The 20019-nt window shown below is 53.0% G+C and overlaps 1 protein-coding gene across 1 annotated transcript; it reads right to left on the reverse strand.

The window, feature by feature from the left end:
- Positions 1-658: 658 nt before the first annotated feature.
- On the reverse strand, positions 659-19504 carry CLEC20A (C-type lectin domain containing 20A). Its single transcript, XM_087828187.1, is given in 10 exon segments — positions 659-790; positions 2555-2640; positions 3445-3564; positions 7364-7456; positions 8356-8721; positions 9678-9743; positions 11183-11548; positions 17611-17692; positions 19085-19190; positions 19311-19504. Coding segments are annotated over 10 exon segments (1611 nt in total).
- Between the last annotated feature and the right edge of the window lie 515 nt (positions 19505-20019).

Genomic DNA, 20019 nt, shown 5'->3' on the forward strand with positions numbered 1-20019 from the left:
TTTGAGGTCTTTTATTGATAACCCTACAAAGAATACAAATAAACTTTAACTTTAAACATTTCAGACTAAAGTTGCTACGGTATGTGACATATTGCTCTCTTATTTTTGCATGTATCTGGGTGATTAGGACACTTGGAGAAAGACGGAGGAGGGGGGATGTATGCAGGAACATTATTCTGAAGGTATGTTTTTTAACATTAAAAACAATGTCTTAGAATTTCCCAATTTACAGGTAACATTTAGATTTAGGGCAAGTAGCATGAACATATAGTATGGTGTTGTGATAAGACCCCAGACAGCTCCTCATTCTGGAGCCCTTTACTGGATTGTCACTGGTAAAAAAAGCATGCACTGTATTTGGAGCTATGGCTCTACTTGGCCTCCCAGACCACTACTTTCCTCTCTTAATTCCCCAGAGGGTTTGTTTCAGGACTTTTGTTTTTTGTTCCTATGTGCTTGTCGTCCTCAAAATTATTGTCCCCAAACACCTGCACCTTCCCTTATTTACCTATTTCGTTCTATAAAATGCCAAGGATGGGGTTGCATGTGCCATTTTCTTTTGTGCTGGGCAGGGGTCTGAGTTCCACAGTTAGCCTCTTCACATATCTGGAGTTATTTCTCACTCTGAGCTACTTGGAATTAAAAAACGAAAATTCACTCAAAACCCAGAGAAGACTGTGTGAGGAGGCCACAGATCAGTAGACTCGAGCTATTCTTTGTTTACTTCAAAGCCGACCCATTTCAGTCTGAGTTGCTTATGACCTAACGTTTGCTTTAAGACTTCTTGGATCTGAAACATCAAAAAGAGAAAAACTGCTAATACTGTCTTGTGACCTTGTTTGTCATCACCATCCTAAACTGTCCACCTATAGACCCTTTATGTTTCTCAGCCTCCCTTCTCCCCTCCAGCTGCCTGCCTTTTGTCATTGGCACGGTCACCAGTGGGGAGGTACATAGATCAGTTTTGTTAGGCCCCTGCCACCAACGCCCCCAGGCAACAGAGGGCAGCTGGATGCCAAAAGAGGCTAAAACAAGCGACCGGAGAGCTTCGCAGTCGGGACTGCTCATCAGAATCGCTGCGCAACCTAAAGAAGAGCAGGGGTACCTTTGGGTCCCACTGAACAGTTCAGTAGAATCTTTCTGAGGACAGGGCCAGGCTTTAACTTCCCCAGGGGATCTAACCTCAGCCAGGGTTAACACCACTAATTCCTCTCTAGCTCTGAGCACAGTGAGTGCCTGTGACAGTGTTTCTCTGTTCCTGTCCCCTGAACTGGGATAAGTTGGCCTTCTATTTGGAATTTTAAAATGCTGCCAAAACTAATAATATGTATTCTACCTTCCCCCACACATACTTTGCCCCCCCAGTTCCATCCTTTAAATCTGTGAGAGAGAAATTCTCTCCATTAATATGTGATAGATACATTCCAACAAAGGTGACCAGAAGATGGAATTCTCCATTTGGACCCCAATCTTCCTATTATTGGCTTTAATTTATAAAGCAGAAGGTAAATGGCTTCTGGTTTGGTCTCCCCACCCATCCCCCCAAAATCCTTGACTTTTATAGACCTGATGCTCAGCACTGCAGGGTTATTACCTGGACTTTTACTGGGGGGAAAAAAAATGTATCAGATGCTGAATTGCATCTTTTGCACCTGTTCTTCCTTCAGTAGCAAAATGCACTAAAAGCTCTCCAGTTCCCCTCCCTGTTCCTTGGCAGGCCTGCACATGTGCACACACCTCCCCCACCCCCACAGTTCTTTTCTAGAAACTGAGTTCCTGAGATTTTAGAATAGATTGCCTAGGTGCTCTTTCTTTGGCCTGTGAGTAAATTGCAATAAACTACGAGATAAATACAATCTGTTTCCCCATCTGTAAAATTGATTTTGGCTAGATGACCCATAAGGAACTCTCTGGCTCTGATATCATATGATTATCTGATACAACTGAAATGTGTGCCCTTAAGCCATATTTGAAATCAGCTTGAGGCTTTTGTCACAATATTTAGGAATAATTCTTCCTCTTGACAATCTGCCACCTCACATACTTTAAAAGAAGGAGGGGGAGCCTCGAAGAAATGCATATTTAGAACAGTACTGTTGATAATGATATGATAGCTAATGTTTATGTTTATTGAGCACTTACTATGTACCAGTTTGCTAAGCACTTGGAATATTTCATTTAATCATAATGCCAACCATATGAGTTAGGTACTGCTCTTCCTAATTCGTGAGGAAACTGACACTCAGAAAGATTAAGTTACTTGTCCAAGGTCACACAACTAATAAATGGAAAACCAAGACCCAAATTCAGGTCCTTCTGACTATGCTGCCATATTTTGTTTTTTTTTAAGAGCTCAGGAAAATTGCTGGCTAGAGTAAGATAAAGATCTGAAAAGATCTCGGCACATGAACCAACCTGTCACCATGAGCCAGAGTGATGGCAATGGGAACAGATGAGCCAATTTTCCAAAGCTTTCTCTCCCCCTGTATTGGTTTTGACAGTACTACCTTGCATAAGTCACCTGACCAAAATTAGAAGCGGGCAGAAGTCTCACCTCACTCAGAAATTGGTCTTTCACATCTTCTGGGTCCATCTGAGCTGGGATGGTAAAATCTGCTTTCAGGATTCCGAAGAGTTGCCCTGAAAAAGGAAGTGCTGCCTGGTTCAGGGAAAATTCTCACTGCCATTCGAAAACTTCAAGTTGTTAGCAGTCAGGAGTGCACACTGGATACCAGAGACGGTACATGGTGATTTAGGATTTCAAAAAGGGAGAAAAAGGAACTACTGAACAGGACAATGCTCGGCCACTCTTAGGACCAACCAACTAGTGGCTGAAAGGAAAGCCTTAGGCCACGGGATAACGCTGGCCCTCCGCCCACATCAGGCAATTATTTTCCTTTCTGTATTTTCCCCCTTCCTCTTAATAACTCTATAAAGTAGGCACTGCAACACCATGCTGGAAATATGCACCCCTCCCTGGGCCCACATCTGTAAGGGCCCACCCTACCCCAGGAAACCTAAGTTTTTGGAGCCTATAAACAAGCTGGGCCTTCGGCCGTGAGCCACTGTAATCATCACAGAATACCAGCTCATAATAGGACTACTTTATATTTGCATAGCGCTTTGTAGTTTATAAAGTACATAATTATCTGACTCGGGGTTTGCAGCAGCCCTGTGATGTAGGCAGGGTAGTTTTTACTGCACCCCTTTTGCAGGTGAGAAATGGGAGATGCTGAAGTGAGGAAAACGCTCCCTAAGCTTGCGCGGCAGTCAGGGAGCTCGCTCTGGCATCCTCCCCCTTGTTCCTCCTGCTGCTGTTCCAACCTCCCCAATGTCTCTCCTCTCGCCTTCCTCTCACAAGGTCTCCAGGACCTGTGCGAAGGAGTGGGCCAGATCGAACCGCTTGCTGCTATGAGCGGGAAGTGGGCAACCAGAAGCAGTTACCGGATTCTGGCGCTGGAGATTCTTCTCGTGGCTCTGGATGGTTAGATGGGCTCACGTGTTGGGCCTGAGTGGCAGTGGCTGCATCTCTCATGTCAGTGCCACTTTCTTCATTGGGCGGAGCTGCAGAAGGGGAAATGAAGGAGCTACTGCAAAGATGGCCTGGAGCAAGGTGGACTGAGGTCGGCGACTGCCCCTGAGCTGGAAGACAGGCATGGGCACCCCTGCCATTCACCCAGTTGCTGCAGAAACCATTCAGGTGGGAAGTTCAGCCCCTGCCAGTCCCTGACTGACTTCCACAGGCTGGTGTTCCAGCCCCTGGGCTGCTACACCATCATCTCTCACTAAGTACCCCTAGTACAGGATTTGTGGGGCTTGTTTGTGCAATGTTACGAGATTTCTACTCAGTAGCAAACGTTTTCTTTTGGTAGTTCCTACCCCAAGAGGCCCAGGCCCCTAATGCTGTCTGACAGCCACACGGAGCCCTACCATGGCACCCAGGGACCCCCAACATCTCCATCAAGGCATATTATCAAAGTATTGCAGAACCAAGCTCAGCCTCCCCCAAGCAACCCCCTCTGCCCTGTACGGCCGCCCCATCTGATGTGGCACCAGCTAGAGACCGCAGGTATCCTCAGCAGCTCCCTTACTCCCTGTCACTTGCTCTCATGTTCAGTCACCAAAGTCCTGTCAGTGCCTTGCAGTTGTCTTTTTATTTCAAATATAGAAATAACCATATTGTTTTTATGGTATATTATTGCAAAATATTTAAGCAAAAGTATCCGTCCCCTGACCCAGGGACAGCCACTATTAACTTGAATTTTTTCATTTGAATGGGTGAAGATCTGCCTTACTCTCTGAGAGGCTGTGTGTATACAATTAATGCACCAGCACTTATTTGACCAACTTGCTTTCGGTGGACATTAGATTGCCTCCAGTTTCTCAGTGTAACAAACAATGCTGCAACAACAGCCCACGTGTGGAGGATGCGTGTATATGTGTACTCCTGGTGCTATTATTTCCTTAATAAATGTCCACAGGTAGAATTTCTGTAGGAGAAGGGCGTGCCCATTTCAGAACTGACGTGCATGGCCAGGGTGGTAGCGCCGGTCACTCCCCTACCCAATGTCTGAGATGGCCCATTTTCCCATGTTCCCATCAGCTTTCTCACCCTTTACAGCAGCAATTTTCAACCATTTTCATCTCCTGGCACACATAAACTGATTACTAAAATTCTTGCGGCACACCGACTGAAAATCACTGCTATGCAGTGTGGCCAGTGTGGGTCAGCCCAAGATTTCATCGTGCTTCTCAGAGCAACGCACAGTTTAAAACATATGACTTGTTTATTTCTGGAATTTTCCATTTAATACATATTTTCAAACTGTGGTTGACCACAGGTAACAAACTAAGAGTGAAACCGTGGATAAGAGAGGACTGCTTGCTGTACCACCTTCCCAGGCAGAATGGAAGCCACTGTCCTGGCTGTCTCCGTTTGCCCGTTAGGCTAAGCTCTTTTAGAAACAGTAAGAGGTCCAATTCATCTTGGTATGTCCACAGTTCAATGCCTTGTTCAAAACAGGTACTGAGGAAGTAGTCACTGAATTAAATTATCTACAAATTATCTACAAAAACACTGTTCTAGGCCTGGAAAAGATAGAGAGGCATAAAGCAATCCCTGCCCTTGAGATTCGAAATCTCCCTAATTCATGACTGAGATCATTCACAACCATTTATAATTAATAAGATTAAAATGAGGCCAGCCCAGTCCATCCAATAAGGTAAGAACAGAGGCAGGAGATGAATAAATCACTGATCATTTCACTAGTGAACTGATTAAAATGGTAATAACTACCATTTATTGAGTATCTGCCAGATGCCAGGCACTGAAAGATACCTCATGGCAATGGCTTTTCCCTTCCGTTTAAAGATGAGAAAAATGAAGTTCCGAGAGGTTAGGGAACTCGCCTGAGGCCACACAGTAGGCAGTAGAGCCAGCGTCCCAACCTTCAGCCTCCTGCGGCCAACTAGAGTGTTTCTCCCCCAGAGGCCGACCCCCAATCACCCAGGGAGGGGGGAGGGGGCGCGGACAAGCCCCCGTGGGGTGGCCTGGAGTGCGGCCGGGGCCCAGCACGCCCCACCCGCCCAGCCTCAGCCTCTCCGCCGGGGCACGGGGCTGCGGCTCCCCAAAGGAGGACCCCCAAACCCCAGCTTCGCGGCCGCCCGGCGCGGTCGGGCCCTGGCGGGCTCCCCCAGCTCCCGGGCTGCCCCCGGCCCCGGCGCGGCGCTGCTCCCGCCCGGGGGGCCCCTGCACAGGAGCCCCGGAAAGCTCCCCAGAGGCTCGGGGCCTCGCGGCCAGCTGCAGGTAAGCGCCCAACTCGGGGGCAGCGCCATCCTGGGGGAAACTGAGGAACCCCGGGGGGGGGAGCCGAGCCAGTGGCCGCCGCTGCCCCTTCCGCCCCCGCGGAGTCACGGACCTACCGTCGGTCACGGGGTCGCGCCCTGGGTAGTGACCAGCGGCGTCCAGGGCCTTTGGGGACAGACATCCCTCGGGGCGCACCCCCGGGGCCGGGGAGCCGCCTGGTCCTAGGAGGCGAGAGCGCCCCGGGCGGGCCTCGGGCTGGGGCGCTGCTCCCCGGCTTCGTGGGCGCCCACGGGGGGCGGGGGGGCAGGCTCGAGACAGGAGCAGAGGGAGGGTCGCTGCCTCGGGCGGGGGCCCCCCGGGCGCCTGCAGAGGCCCCGGGCACCCCTGTGACAGGCGGGCGGGGAGGGCCCCCTGAGCCCCTGGGTGCGGCCCGGGCGGCCGGGCACCAGCTGAGACCTTGGGTGGAGAGCGGGAGGCGGGCTCCTCCCGGCCCCTGGCCCAAACCCGACCCCAGGCAGGCCCTGGCGCCGTGGCCGGCAGGGCAGGCCCACGCTCCCTAGCAGCAGGACCTGGGCCCCGCTCGGCACCCCAACCTACCTGCAGGCCCTACCCCCAGGCCGCCACCCGACCGCCTGCCGCTCCCCTTTGCTTCAAGATCACCTCCTCCCCCAGGAAGTCCCCTGGCAGTTCCAGGAGCTGGGACAGCCCCTTCTGTGTCCCCACCCTGCCGGCCTGTGACTTCACAGGCAGCACCGCCTTCACAGGTTCCTCCCCGGCCGGCTGTCAGCTCCCTAAGAACAAGCCCTCCCTTTTCTCTGTGTCCCCCGAGTGACTGAAGCTCTGGGAGCAAGTCCCCTAATTTTCTTCCTGTCCCCCAAAAAAGGCAGTAATATATTGTCTGGTGTAGGAATCTGTAAAGAAGCCAGGAGAACTGGAAATGTGCCCTCGGTCTCCTCAGCTTCAAAACTCTTGGGAAGCCACATGAGGTAACAGCTGTGAAGGTGTTTCAGGAATTTCACAGTCCTGAAGGAATACTGTCACTGCCGTTCCCAGCCTGTCCCCACAGCTCACCCCTCAGTTCTCTCCGTGAGAGGTGCCCAGAGCACAGAGCTAGAAGGGAGTTCACAGGCACCTCTCATGGGCTCCTCTCTCTCTGGATACCCAGCCTCAAAGGCCTCTGGTGACTTTTCTGCTCAGCCTCGGGGGCCCTGGTCCCCTCACCTGAGAGACTGCCCAGCCTCTGGTGGGTCTCCTGGCCCTGGACCTGCAAGTTCAGTGGCCCAGTTCCAGGAGGGAGGCTGATGCTGATCGAGGCCGCCTCACCCCGACCCCAGCTCGCCAGCCAGGTGGGCTGCACAGGGAAATTCCTCTCTGTAAGGGGCCCTTGGTTGCCATCCAGTTAGCTCACCTGTGTTCTGGCCTCTCTCTTCTGGGAGGACCCATGGAACCCACCCTGTGCCGCTGCTTTCAGGCCACCCTCTCCACTTCCCGGGCCCTGGAGACCCCAGGATCCAGCCAAGATCAAACACCCATACAGAGCCAAAAACGGGAGTGTACCTGGTCTGGGCGTCATCCCCTGAGTCACTTTCGAGGAGGGATCGTGGACAAGCTGGGGCATCACTGCCGACTTCCGGTGTCCAATAGAGGGATCTGCCAGTAAAGACAGAGTGTGAGGGGACACAGCTCCCCCAGGTCTGTCCCACCAGGCAGTGCTGGCCCAGGCCCCATCACAGTAACCAAACTCAGGAGGGCGCGTGTGTCGTACACCTACCGTGTGGACCACAGCCTTAATCCTCACAACAGCTCCGCAAGGGCAGAGCCATCGTTCTGATTTTACAGAATAAGAAGTTTCTTTGGGGTTGATAATAATGCCCTAAAATTAGGTGGTGCCGATGGGATGGTCCTGTGAACGCACCAACACCCACTTCAGAGAGCGAATTGTAAGGGATGTGAATTATATCACAATAAAGCTGTTACGAAAAAGGAAGGAAGAAAGGAAAGAAAAAAGAGAGGAGGCCTGCTGCTGAAGAGGCACACCGTCCGCGAGATCCGAATACCCACGGTGGCCTCTGGCTCTTGTACATTCACAGTGGCAATAACAGTGACAGTCGCTCCTGGCTGCTGGGTGCTCACTCTGTGCCGGGAACTCCCCAAGGCCCTTTATGTACATCATTCAGTCTGCAGAGCCGTCCTATGAGCAGGTCCTCAGTACCATTTTGTTAAGGATACTTTCCAGATAAAAAGGAGGCTCAGGGACGCTGCCCACCTTATTTCTAGCAAGTGGAAAAGTGTCTGATTCCAAAACCCATGCTTTCAACCGTTTCATTGCTCAGTAACCAATTCCTGTTGCTAATTGCTTATGCCCTGAGGCTGGATGGGGCCTGGTCCGTTCTTTAAAGAGCTCCCAGAATTAATAAGCACTGCTTCAGAACTCAGCTACCCTCAGGCCAGACGTGCTTCCTTAGTGTCTCCCACTGCGAAGCAGACCCACTTCCCATCCCGTTCTAGCCTTGGAGAGCCAAGGGCCAGTGGGAAGGGCTGCCACGCACCGTAGAAGCAGATAAAGGGTTGCAGGGAAGAGCAGACCAGCGAATAAACTCTGGGGGTATAGCGTACGAAGGTGCGGAGCCCCGCACACAATCCTGGCCCGAACTTGGGCACCTGCAGCCAGGTGGGGATGCTGGCACCCGAGTCGCTGGACCAGCTCAGAGACTCAGAGGCTGCGTTGAAGTAGAGGCCAATCCAGGCCTCCGTCTCATTGGTGATGGACTTCAGGGCCTCCTTGCCGGCCTCATCAGTCACCAGCTGCAGGTCGGCCAGGTCCGTGTGGTGGGCGCGGCAGTAGAGCAGCGCTGACAGCCACGTCGTTCGTTGTTCAAATCTCTTGAAGGTCAGTCCGCCAATCTGGACCACAGCTGGGGGCAAAGAACAGAGACCACACATCTGTGATTCCAAACAACGGAAGTCTGGAAAGGATGTGCTTTGGCACCACTGGAGGGATTGATTCTGGAGATCAGGAAAGGAAACACCTCTGTTTGCAGAACTGGGAGTCACATCCTCATATTCAAATGGGGTCCCCTCGCTCTCTTGACACATACCTGTTCACTGAAGCCTATCAAGATTTGCCTGACATTTCCCTCACCTTCCCTAATCTAAACTGATTTTTAAAGTTATCGTTCATTAAGCACGTAGGTCTCACCAGCCCTGAGCTATGCATGTGGATACATCATCTTTTAAAATCGCATCATAACCCTGAGAAGTAGATGTTACTAATTCCATTTTATAGAGGAGAAAAGAAAGGCTCGGAGAGATGACCTGCCCAAACTCAAGCCATATTGCATGGCAAGACAAGGGACACATGCAGGTGTGCCTGCCTCAGAAAACTCATTTTCACTCCATAACTCCATACTCCATAACAGGCAGAAAACCAACTCCACACGACAGGTTGGTTGAGGAGTGTATTTCCTTTGTCAAAATTTCTCCACACCAAACATGAAGAAAAAAATTTACATACCAGGGCAGTGATATCGAGAGGGGAACACCCCCCCACACACCACATGGATAGGCCTGGGTTGTGAGGAGGTGCCACCGACGCCCCCACCCCCAAGCCACTAAGATAGGGGCATCCAAAGAGCTGGGATGCAGCCTTGGCTCAGCCACTCTCTGAATGGAGACCTTGATCAAGTCACCTCCTCCTCTGGGTCCATTTAATAATAAAGGCATTGACTCTACCCAGGGGTTTCAGCCTGGGGGCAGCAAAGCCAGGGGATCCCTCAGCCAGATGGAGGGGGTGGGGGGACCCAGGTGTGGTGACCCTGCCATCTGGTTCTGGTGGATAAGTCAAGGGGAAGTGGGGCTCCTAGGTGTGTACCTTGCTCTGGAGGGATGGTCAGACTGAGAGCGGGCTCCATGAGGCTGTGGTGCCCTTCAGCAGGGTCTGGAAAACAGAAACAGACCTCTAGTTACGGGGCAGGAGTGGGGCTGCCCAGGATCCTCTGCAGGCACCAGGAACTGCCAAGTTGAAGTTGGGAGAAGCCTAGCTCAAGGTTAGGTAGGCTCCTTTCTTCCTAGTTACATTTATTTAACAAATACATCTATAGAGCTCCTATGGTGTGGCAAATGCTATTTTAGGCCCTGGAAAAGTAGCAGAAATAAGACAAGCAGGATCTTTCTCCCAAAGAGAATATGAGAAGGAGACGCCTTGTGGAGAGGTAGGAAGGAAGACCCCAGCCAGGCAAAGGCCAGGTCCTAAGGTGGGAAGGGGCTGTGTGGGTTTGAGGAGCAGGAGGCAGCCAGTGTGGCCACGGAGAGAAATAGGACATGAGGCCAAAGAGATGGATGGCGCAGGGCCCCGTGGCTACAAAAGGGTTGTGATTCTAAGTGCTAAGGGGACCTGTTGGATGTGTTTAAGCAAAGTGTTTGATTTACATTTGTAAGAGTTCATTGTGTCAAGAACAGTCGCCGGGGAGGAGGGGTGTGCTGGTTGTGCAGCTCTGGGAGATGGAGAAGTGGGTGGAGTCCTAGAATGACACTTCCTTGGCGGGGCTCCTGTCCTAGCACCCCACTCCCACTGCTTTGGGAATCCTAGGTCACACCCGGGCCATGTGGGCTACATGTCAAGGCCCTGTGACAGGCATGGTGGAGAACTGGAGACTCAACAGGTCGGTTCTCCGTGCCCCTATTTGAGGGGTCGGAGTGGTATAAAGTTGGGCTGGGCCTTGACTGACTGAGAGAAAAGCAGAAACTGGCAGTTTTTTCGAGGAAAGTGCGCTCTGGTCTATAACCAGCCCCCTATGTGATCTCAGCCAAAGGTCAATGGAATGGGCCACCTAGGCAGAGGGGCCAGCCTGGGGCAAGGATGGCCAGCCAGCACCAAGGGCACTGAGAGTGGACTTCCTGCAGAGAAGCCGTAAGGAGCTGGCTGCGCCACCCACCTCCCAGAAGCAGAGGGTCCCCCAGAGAGCGGCTGGCCCACATTCCCCCACCCCCATGAGGCAGAACCGCCCTGTGCTCGATGAGGAGGAGAGACCTTGAATTCTGCTCTCCTCTCTGCAGGAGCAAATGGACCCCTGGCCTGTCTTTGCCTTTTTCCTCCCTTTCCTTTTCTCTTCCCCTAAATCTATAATAGGCAGAAGGAGGGGACGAAGTGGAACATTCCAGATTTTACTTTTTCTCTACCCTGATTTATACCCATTTCTCTGATGAACTCCTGGAAATGAGGGACAGAAGAGAGAAACTAAGGCCGAAGAGAGGAGTATAGCCGAGAGGGATGAGGTAACAGTTATCCTCGGAAAGCCCTGGCCTCTCTCGCTCTCATTTGCTCTTGAAAAGCAGCTGTGAAGCAAGACAGGGCCCAGGCTATGGCTGTGAACACACCGTAGTAGCAGATGAAGGGCTTCTGAGCTGCACAGGAGGCAGCCCCCAGGTTGGGGACAATGGTTACGGAGTACAGCGTGGCACAGATGCCCTCCTTGAAGATCGGCAGCACGCTCCACACGGGGGTGCTGAAGGTGGAACCGCTGGACCAGCTCAGGCCGCCAACGCCCACGTTGTAGAAGAGGCCGATCCAGGCCTCGGTGCCGCTGGTGAGGGAGTAGAGGGTCATCATGCTGCTCATGCTGTTCATGCTCTGCAGGTCGGCCAGGTCCGTGTGCTGACCCCGGCAGTACTGCAGGGCGTCCATCCAGCTCAGCTTCTCCTCCACTCTGGAGAAGGTCTTGCCGCTGCTCACCTGCTGCAGGTCTGGGGCAGGAGAGGCTGTCACCGTATGGCCACCTCCACCCCACCCCTAGTCCCCAAAGCACTTTTCAGCCATGCCACAGGCAGCCTCTCCAGCCTCTTCTCTCCCTCTCCGTTCCTCACCGCTAGCCCTCCCATTGCCCACAGCTCTGCCTCTGGGCCTTTGCACAAGCAGCTCTCTTGGCCTGGAAGAACTGGCCACCCCCATGTGCCCCCTCAATCCCTTCACCTCCCCCTTCCCGTTGCCCAGCTAGCTCCTCACCCCTCTGCCCCATTCTGGGTAGGTGCCCTCCCTCCATGCTGTGGTGCTCCTTTGTCAGTGCTTAATAACAATAGTGCTCCCTGAGCACTCATGATGTGCCCTTAGCTCAATGAATCCTTCCAACAACCCCCTAGGATAGGTGTCACAGTGCCAATTTGACAACTGAGGAAACCAAGTCCAGAGAGTTAAGCCACTTGGCCAAGCCCAGCCAGTGGGAAGGGATAGAGCCAGGACTCAAGGACCATGGGTGAGGCTTCCAGGTCCAGGCCCTTAGTCACCCCATGGTACTGCCCTGATGTAGGTGTTAGGGGCTCAGAATAGGGGCTGCACACAGAATCACCGGGGAAGCCTTTCAAGTTCACCAATGCTCAGGCCCACCCTACAGCAAGATCCTGAATGTGCTGGGAGCAGCATCAGAATTTTCTAAAAGCCCTGGGGGAGGGGACTTTTTGCTTGTCTGTCTCCTCTACCAGGTCCAGGCACCTTGGGAGCAGACAACAAGCCATAGTCATCATTATATTCCCAGTGCCCAGGACATCAGAAAGACTCACTGTGTTGAAAATGAATGAATGAATGAGCAAACGAACTAATGAGCAGATCAAACTTCTCTTGGGAGCCAACCCCAGGCCCCAAGACCTCAGCGTTGGCTTCCTTTCTTCCTGCCTCCATACCCTTGCCAGGGTCCCAGTAAACAAGGCTGGTCAGGGCTGCTCTCCTCGGCTCACAACTGCTGTGCAGAAGGGCTGAGAGGGATGAAGGGCCTGCGACCAGGATCTTGGGGGTCCTAGGCCTTAAGGAACCAGCCTCAAGCCAGATGCCGTAGGAGAGGAAAGATAAGACAGAAGAGCTGGCACACAGAGTACCCAGCCTGTGCCCAGTGCAGGAGGCACAGGCAAAAGGACCAGGAAGGCACTTGCCAAAAGGAACAAAGCTCCTCACACTTACCGGAGTTCAGGATGTTGCCTGCTGCTGAGAAGAATTGGAGAACCGCTGTGTCGAAGAAAGGGAATAGAAAAAAATATTACTCTTTCCTGTGATTCACTCTGACATTTTTTTATCCTAATCTGTTTAATTTTTTAAAAATCACTGCCTGTGGCCCACCACATTGATTTTAGGGTCTAATGAAAACCCTAAAGGAAAACACAGTATCCTGAGGCCTCCCAGGTTCTGCCCTCCACCACTGAGCTCCTGCATGCTTCCCTCCGGCTGTCACTCTGTCCATACGCATTCACCCTCCAGTCTGCTCCGTTCTGGTCCCCCCCAGCTCGTTAAATGGCTCCCCTCCCTCCAACATCTCCAGCCCCAACCCAGGAGTCACGCTTGGTCCCTCCCTTTCTCTCCTTCTTGGCGTCCAGTTCCACAGCGAATCCCATGAGATTTACAGCCAACGTGTATCCTGAACCTTCTTGAACTTTCCATGCCCACTGCCTCTCTGGCCCAAGTCACAGGCCGCTCGCTGGGACTCACGGCCCTGGCCCCAGTGGGTCCTGCTGCTGTCGCCTCCGAGGCCAGGAAGACCTTTCTAAGACTTCCTTCTTGTCACCCTGCTTATTTCTTTCTCTGCACTTGTCACGTTCTACAATCATTTTATTTACTGTCTTCCTGCCGAATGCCTTTAACCCCCAGTAGAATGTGAGCCCGTCGAAGCCAGGCACCTACGAGGCACTTAATTAATACTTGTTGGTCAGACGCGTCCGTGAGGACATGAGTGCGTGAAATGAGATGCAGAACAGCAGGCTGTGGGTGCTGGCCACTGGGCCTTGGGAAGGGAGCCGAGGAGCCCAGCCAGCCCGCAGCGGAGGGGCAGCTGAGGCTTCACTGGGCCTAGACTGACAGTTGAAAAACATCATTTTCCACTGTTTACCCCTTCAGCCTTGAAACCTGGGAGCCTCAGGGGACAGGCCCCCTTCCCTCAGACCCCGCAGGGAGCCCAGTGTGTGTGTGTGGGAGGGGGAGGAGGGGGCCTTACCTGCTGCGCAGAGGGGGACCCGCAGCCCGGCACCCAGCATGGCCTCAGCACAGGACCGGCGGCCGAGGAAAGGGTCCTCACCTCTGGCCGAGGCTGCACCTGGACATCTGGTCCCTTCTTCCTTGCACTCCGCTCTCCTCTTTCCTACCCAAACTGTCAGATTTTACTAAACAAACACTTATTCGGTGCCTACTGCCTGCCAGCCGTGGGTTGTGTGAGGTGCTGGGGATGCAGCCGGAAGAAAGCTGTGTGTCCTGCGAGTGACAGGGAAGGCAACCGGGCTCAGGAAACCGATGAGCAGAGCCGGGGCAGGGGAGCCCAGCTCTGGGGCTGGCTGCTGGGGTGGCAGGGAGTGGGGAGCAGAAGACAGGCTAGGTTAGGCCCCCCAGGGTCTTCAGGGGCCAGGAGGGCAGGAGTGGAAGGAGAGAAACGGGGGTTGGGGAGGGAGAAGGAATTGGCCTGCGTGGGCCAGGCTTTGCTGGGCTCTCCCCACAGCCATACCACTGGGACAGGCCATGAGCCCCATTTCAGAGGTGGGAAAATTGTGGCTCAGAGAAGTGAAATAACTTGCTCAAGACAAGGTGGGAAGTAGCAGGGCAGCAGTTCAACTTCAGGGCACCGGAAACCATAAGGTGGAGAGGTAATGGGCCCAAACAGGTCCTACTTCAGCCCCGCCCAGGTCTAGGCTCCGGCTCCCTCATTAAGCACAGACCAGAGACCAAGGCACTTTCTCTGGGGAAGCAAGAACAGCTCTCCCCGAGCTTTCACTCTTCCCCCCCCCTTCCCTCCCTCCCAACATCCTGTTTATGCCCAGAGCTCCCTCTGTTCCCCTTAAGGGCTGGGCTTTTGGAAACCACAGCCTGGAAGACACTTTTTTTTCCTGCCCTCCACCCTTTACATTCTTCCCAGAGGAAAGAAAGGGCAAACAGCCCCTCTGAAAGGCAAAGGAAAGAGGAAAGAGTTGTTAATGCTTCCACAACAATGTCCTGCCACAGTATTCTCTTGTGCAGTGATGGCCTCAGATGACTTCATCCCAGGGACACCACCCATTTGTGCCTCAGCCTCTGAGGGCCGCTCCCTGGGGACAGGAAAGAAGCTGACAATCCTGGCCTGGAAGACACTACCCCTGCCACCTCCTGTGGATTGTTTCTCTGAAGAACCCTCATACAGGTAACCAAGTGGAAGGCATAATAGAAGGCCCTGGGGGTCTGGCAGGAAGGAGGCCAGCTGAGGTTCCCGAGTGGGGTCAGCAAGACAAATCTGAAGGACCCCAGGCCAGCACTGCACCTCCTGCCTGTGAACTCCGGGGCTTCCGTGATTCCAGTCCTCTGAGAGGTGAGGGAGGGCCACATACAAACCCCAAGGGTGGTTACATTTATGAGTATCCCCTTATAGGCACACCTCCGAGATACTGCGGGTTCCTGTCCAGACCACTGCAATAAAGCAGGCTGTAACCTTTTTAACTGGAAAAGGGTCTTCAATTTGTAAAAAAAACTCAACATCTGTAAAGCATTGTAAAACGAGGTCTGCATGTATTTCCTGAGGCCAGAACCCACAGGACCGCTCAGACAGGAATGTGTTACCTGCAGACACTCAGATACAGTGAATTATCAGCTTGACACACACACACAGCCCAGAGGACACCTTGTTCTGTGCTGCTAGAAGCTATGTAGATTTAAGCCCAGTCCAAACTGCTGTATAGTGTGACAAGGCCAGATGAAGGTGAACTTGGGCCAGATGGAGCAGAGAAAGCTGCTTTGGTGTGTAGCACTCCTGCTGGGATGGGCTGGGAGCTGTGCTGGAAGGACAACCCCTTTCATCTGTGGCCACAGGTATTCACTCACTGTCCAGGGCCCAGCATGGAGGGCTGGTCCCACTGACGAGCAGAGGGACCGTGTCATCTTCAGAGGGCCAGGCAGGTGGTAGCGCTGGGCAAGTCTGGCATGTGGTGGGTAGCAGGGCCCTGCCTGGCTCCTGTGCTGAGGTTTAGGGAAGAACCTGGGAACTAGGGTACTGGGAAGCTCTCAAGGCCAGGATTGGGATCCAGAAGAACACGGCAGAGAGCCAGCTCCAAGAACTGGACCGCGCCCCTCCCCTGGGCTCCTTCAGCAGCCTGGGCCTGCTCACCATATTGTAAGTGCGAGCCTGTTGTTGCCTCTGTTGCCCCCATCAGTGATGAGTCCTAGGGGCCAGGGCCATGCAGAGTGCTTGGCACATAGTAAGTGCTCAGTAAACATGTCCTGAACCAGCAGGGGACTCAAGGTAGAGTCCCCTGCACAGTGAATCTGAGCTCCTTGCTGAGAGCTGGCCTGCCCCTGAGCCTGGACCAGGATGTCCTGGACCTGCCCCTGAGAGGGGAAGGCTGAGGCCAGGCAGGCCCCAGCAGTCACAGTTCTCTGGATGGGTTGTTATTGTCACCATTTTTAGAGGGGTGAAAACCCAAGGGAATCCCTTTAGTTTAATCAGTAATTAGGTAAAAATAAAGTAGCACTTGTTTTAAGGGGCTGGGCAAATGTGTGGCTTGCTTCAGGGTTTGATCCGGTGCAAGTTGTCTTCCCCAGGGAACAATTTTCGCACAAGTTTCGCCACCCAGAGGAGTAATGTCACTTATGCCTCCCTCCTCGCTTCAAGTTGGAGCCCAGGGCCCCAGGGGTTCCTCTGTCACACAGTCTGGTGCCTGCAGGAGGAGAGGGAGGTCTGCAGGGCCTTCTGCAGGGTGGGACTGGGATAGACTGGGACTGTTGTATTACAAAGCCCTGGACAAACAGGATCATTGTTACAATCTCTGTCCCTACATCTCAGCCCATTGGCCACTCAGGTGACAAAGAGGTGGATCCTGAACCCGAGCTCTAACTCTGCCAGTTCACGTCTGCTGGGAGTTTTAATCCCAGCTCGAGTGTCCACCGCAAGCTTCCCTTTCAGACCTTCTCAGCTACCTCCCTTTTGCACTAACAACAGAAGAATACAATTAAGTTTTCTTACGAGGGGATTTGTGATAAGGCAGATGAGATGCACTAGGAAGGCGTGGCAGAGGTTGGCTACCTGCTCCTTAAACCCATTTCCTCTTATCCTCGGGAGAGCCTTGGCCGCTTGTCCCAGCATGCTTTGCAGTTGGGTGTGTCCTTGTGGTCCCCGGCTAGCCAGAGAAGGGGAGTGATGCAGGCGGCTCCCAGGACTAACGCTGGAATCCTCCCATGGATCCCCCGTGACCACCATGCAGAAAACACAGTTGAGAGCCAGCTCAACTGTAGGGGTTGGGGGTGCTGACCCCCTGCTCAGTTTTCAATCCACATATAACTTGTGACTCCCCAAAACATAACTGCTAATAGCCTACTGTTGACAGGAAGCCTCACAGGTAACAAAGTCGATAAACAGAAATTTTGTATGTTATGTGTATTATATACTGTATTCTTGTAATAAAACTAGACAAAAGAAAATATTAAGAATATCATAAGGAAAATACGTTTATAGTGCTGTACGTATTTATTGAAAAAAATCCACATGTAAGTGACCAGTGCAATTCAAACCCGTGTTGTTCAAGGGTCAACTATAATCTCCCAACAAGGGCCATCCTAGAGGATGTGCTCAGTTTTATCGCTTCCATGATAAACAGGCGTTCGGAGGTGTCAGAGGTAGAGGGAAGGCTGTTAGGGGCTAGGACAGCATGTGTAGAGGGCCTTCGAGCAGAGGCCAAAAGAGCCAGGAGTATAGCCGCCGTCCTCTATTTGGACTCCACGCAAAGAGGTAAAGGGACACAGGCCAAGTGAAGCGGCCCAGGAGCCCCATTTGGCAGGAGCAGGGGAGCCTCTGATTGTTGGTGGCTCTTTATCGCACTCGGCAGGCGGCTCTCGCTGCTGGCTGTGGGAGTGGGAACAGGTTCCCGCAGGTCCTGCGAGGCCCTGGCAAACATGCCCGTCTGTGAACGCACAGGAGGAAAAAGCCTGCAGTCCTCACACAATGCGTTCGCTCTGACTTTTCACTAACTGTTAGGTGTATTGAATTAGCTGGAGATTTACGTTCATCGGTTCAGAACATTACGTTTTGTTCCTGAAATAGAGGTACTAGACGTTCCCATGGTAGAAACCGGATAATCTTTCCACAGAAACAATGTAATAGGATTATGATCCTAGCCAAGGTTGGACACACTATTTATAGCGATGATCAGAAATTGCATAGTAACCAACGTGTCAATGAGCAAAGGTAACGTCAACCAGCAAAGGTAACCGTCCTGAGGGCGGCAAAGCTTCCGGACGTGTCTATGGATCAGTCAAGGGGAACAATGAAGTCACCAATCGCATTAAGTCTCTGAAATGTGTATGTGAGAAGTTCTGGGGTAGGAACCAGCGAGCCCCTCTGGCTGAGGACAGCACCCGACTGTGGAGTGTTGCCAGGGTGTTGTGAGAGCCAGTCACCTGGGTCTGGAGTGGAGACCACAGCCATCAGGATTCAGGCACCTTGATGAAATATTCTGCCCGAGTCCAAGGCCTTTAGATCACAGGGCCACTCGGTGCTGAAAGAGTCCTCGTAGCATGGATGACACTCACGTTTTCTGGGGGCCCATATGCGGCTGAGCCTGGGCTTCATCGTAGGCCAGATCCCGGGATTTTGTACCCCTGGAATCACAAGAGACCAAACTCAGAGGCCCAAGGCCATATTAAAATCCCCTCTTTCCCGCCAGACTTTCCACACATCACTGTCTTCAGGAAGCTGAAAAACCAGGACCCTTGTAAGGAAAAGGAAATCCAAATGACGTCAACTTGGAGAAGAGGCTCGTGTGGCGGCTTCTCTCTCTCTTTCTGCTGTGAATGCTCTTTTTTCACCAAACTCCAGCGGAACCCGGGTGGGCTGTATGCTCCTGGCCCCCCTACCAGCGGGTGTTGCCGTGGACAGGGGCTAGAAAGAATGGAGCTGGCAGCCTTCGGGGAGGCCGGCCTGCGCCTTGCAGGGAACAGAGCTGTGCCACAGCAGCACCCGACGTCACGGGCCCACCTCGGGCTTCATGCAGCGGCAAGACCTCGAGTGGAGAAAACAATGTGCGACTCCTTGACTTGGGTTTGTCAAACGGATTTCCTCAGCCCTTCCCGCGTATCAATGACAACAGTGACATACTGGGAGCGTGGATAGTGAACGCTGTGAGCAGGCACACGCCTGGAGCTGCGGGTCTTGTTAAATTTCTGTCCAAACAGTGATGATTTTATATGTATCACAGAGCAGTTTCACAATGAGACCCTGATTTCTTTTAAGACCCAGTTTGCTGATGGATAGGCCCGTGGGCTCCTGTCATCTGCTCGGCTAGGAGGGGGCTCACTGAACAGCTGCTCAGCTCGGCCAAGCAAAGGAAACGTCGCCGCCGGTGCAGGGAGACCTCCAGCCACCGCGAGGAGGAGACGGTGCGCACGTTCACAGGGCCGTAACTGTGGAGATGGAGTCAGTCATTTTCACTGGAGTTTCATGCTCAGGCCTGTAGGGTGTTTTGAAACCTGCATGGGTGTGGGGTGGTGCTGGGAAGCTCCCCCTCCGCTCCCCACACGCACGCACTAAACAGAGTGACAGTCACATCCTCCTTTGGTTGTGACAGAGCAAGGTCAAGAGCTGTCACCAGGTTGGGGGCTGCGAAATAACCCCCAGGAAAGGCCACGGGCAGCTCCCCAGGAAGTTCTCGTGCTCGCGGCCTCTGGGAAGGACAGGCGCACGCAGGGCTGGAACGGAGGCGGGTGTGCGGAGTCATTACCGGGCGCGGGCGCGGGCTTCACCTACAGTTTGCGTCGGTTCCTGTGTGCCTGTGCCGACTGTCCTCGATTCCCAAGGTGGCCTTTTCGGGAGCACCTAGTATTTGAAATGACAGGGAAGAAGGAAGTGGACTGCTCAGGGATGAGAGAAAAGAGAAATTAGGCTTCTAACCCAGGTCCTGAGTGATTCTAGCTCCTGTGGGAGGTCATGTCCCTTTGACTCTTGAAGCACAAATTATAGCTACTCTCAGAATGGCCTTTTCTTTAGTAGTCATACCCCCGTCCCACCCCCAGAGGCTTCTCACCTTTAGCATTGTCCCCAGGTGGCTCTTGCCACAACCTTCTCCCAGGATGATAGAGGAAGCAGGAGAAGAGACTGAGGTGGCGGGGAAAGGGGACAGGGCTAGCCATGCCATCAGCCAGGGAATCAGAAATCATCCTGCCAGGACTGGAGGCCCCATCAGGACCCCCACAGTAGAGAAAGACCCAGCTTAGCATGGTACCTGCTCCTTGA

The sequence above is a fragment of the Miniopterus natalensis genome, chromosome 19, assembly GCF_054644295.1.
Source record: "Miniopterus natalensis isolate mMinNat1 chromosome 19, mMinNat1.hap1, whole genome shotgun sequence".
NCBI classification, from domain to species: Eukaryota; Metazoa; Chordata; class Mammalia; order Chiroptera; family Miniopteridae; genus Miniopterus; species Miniopterus natalensis.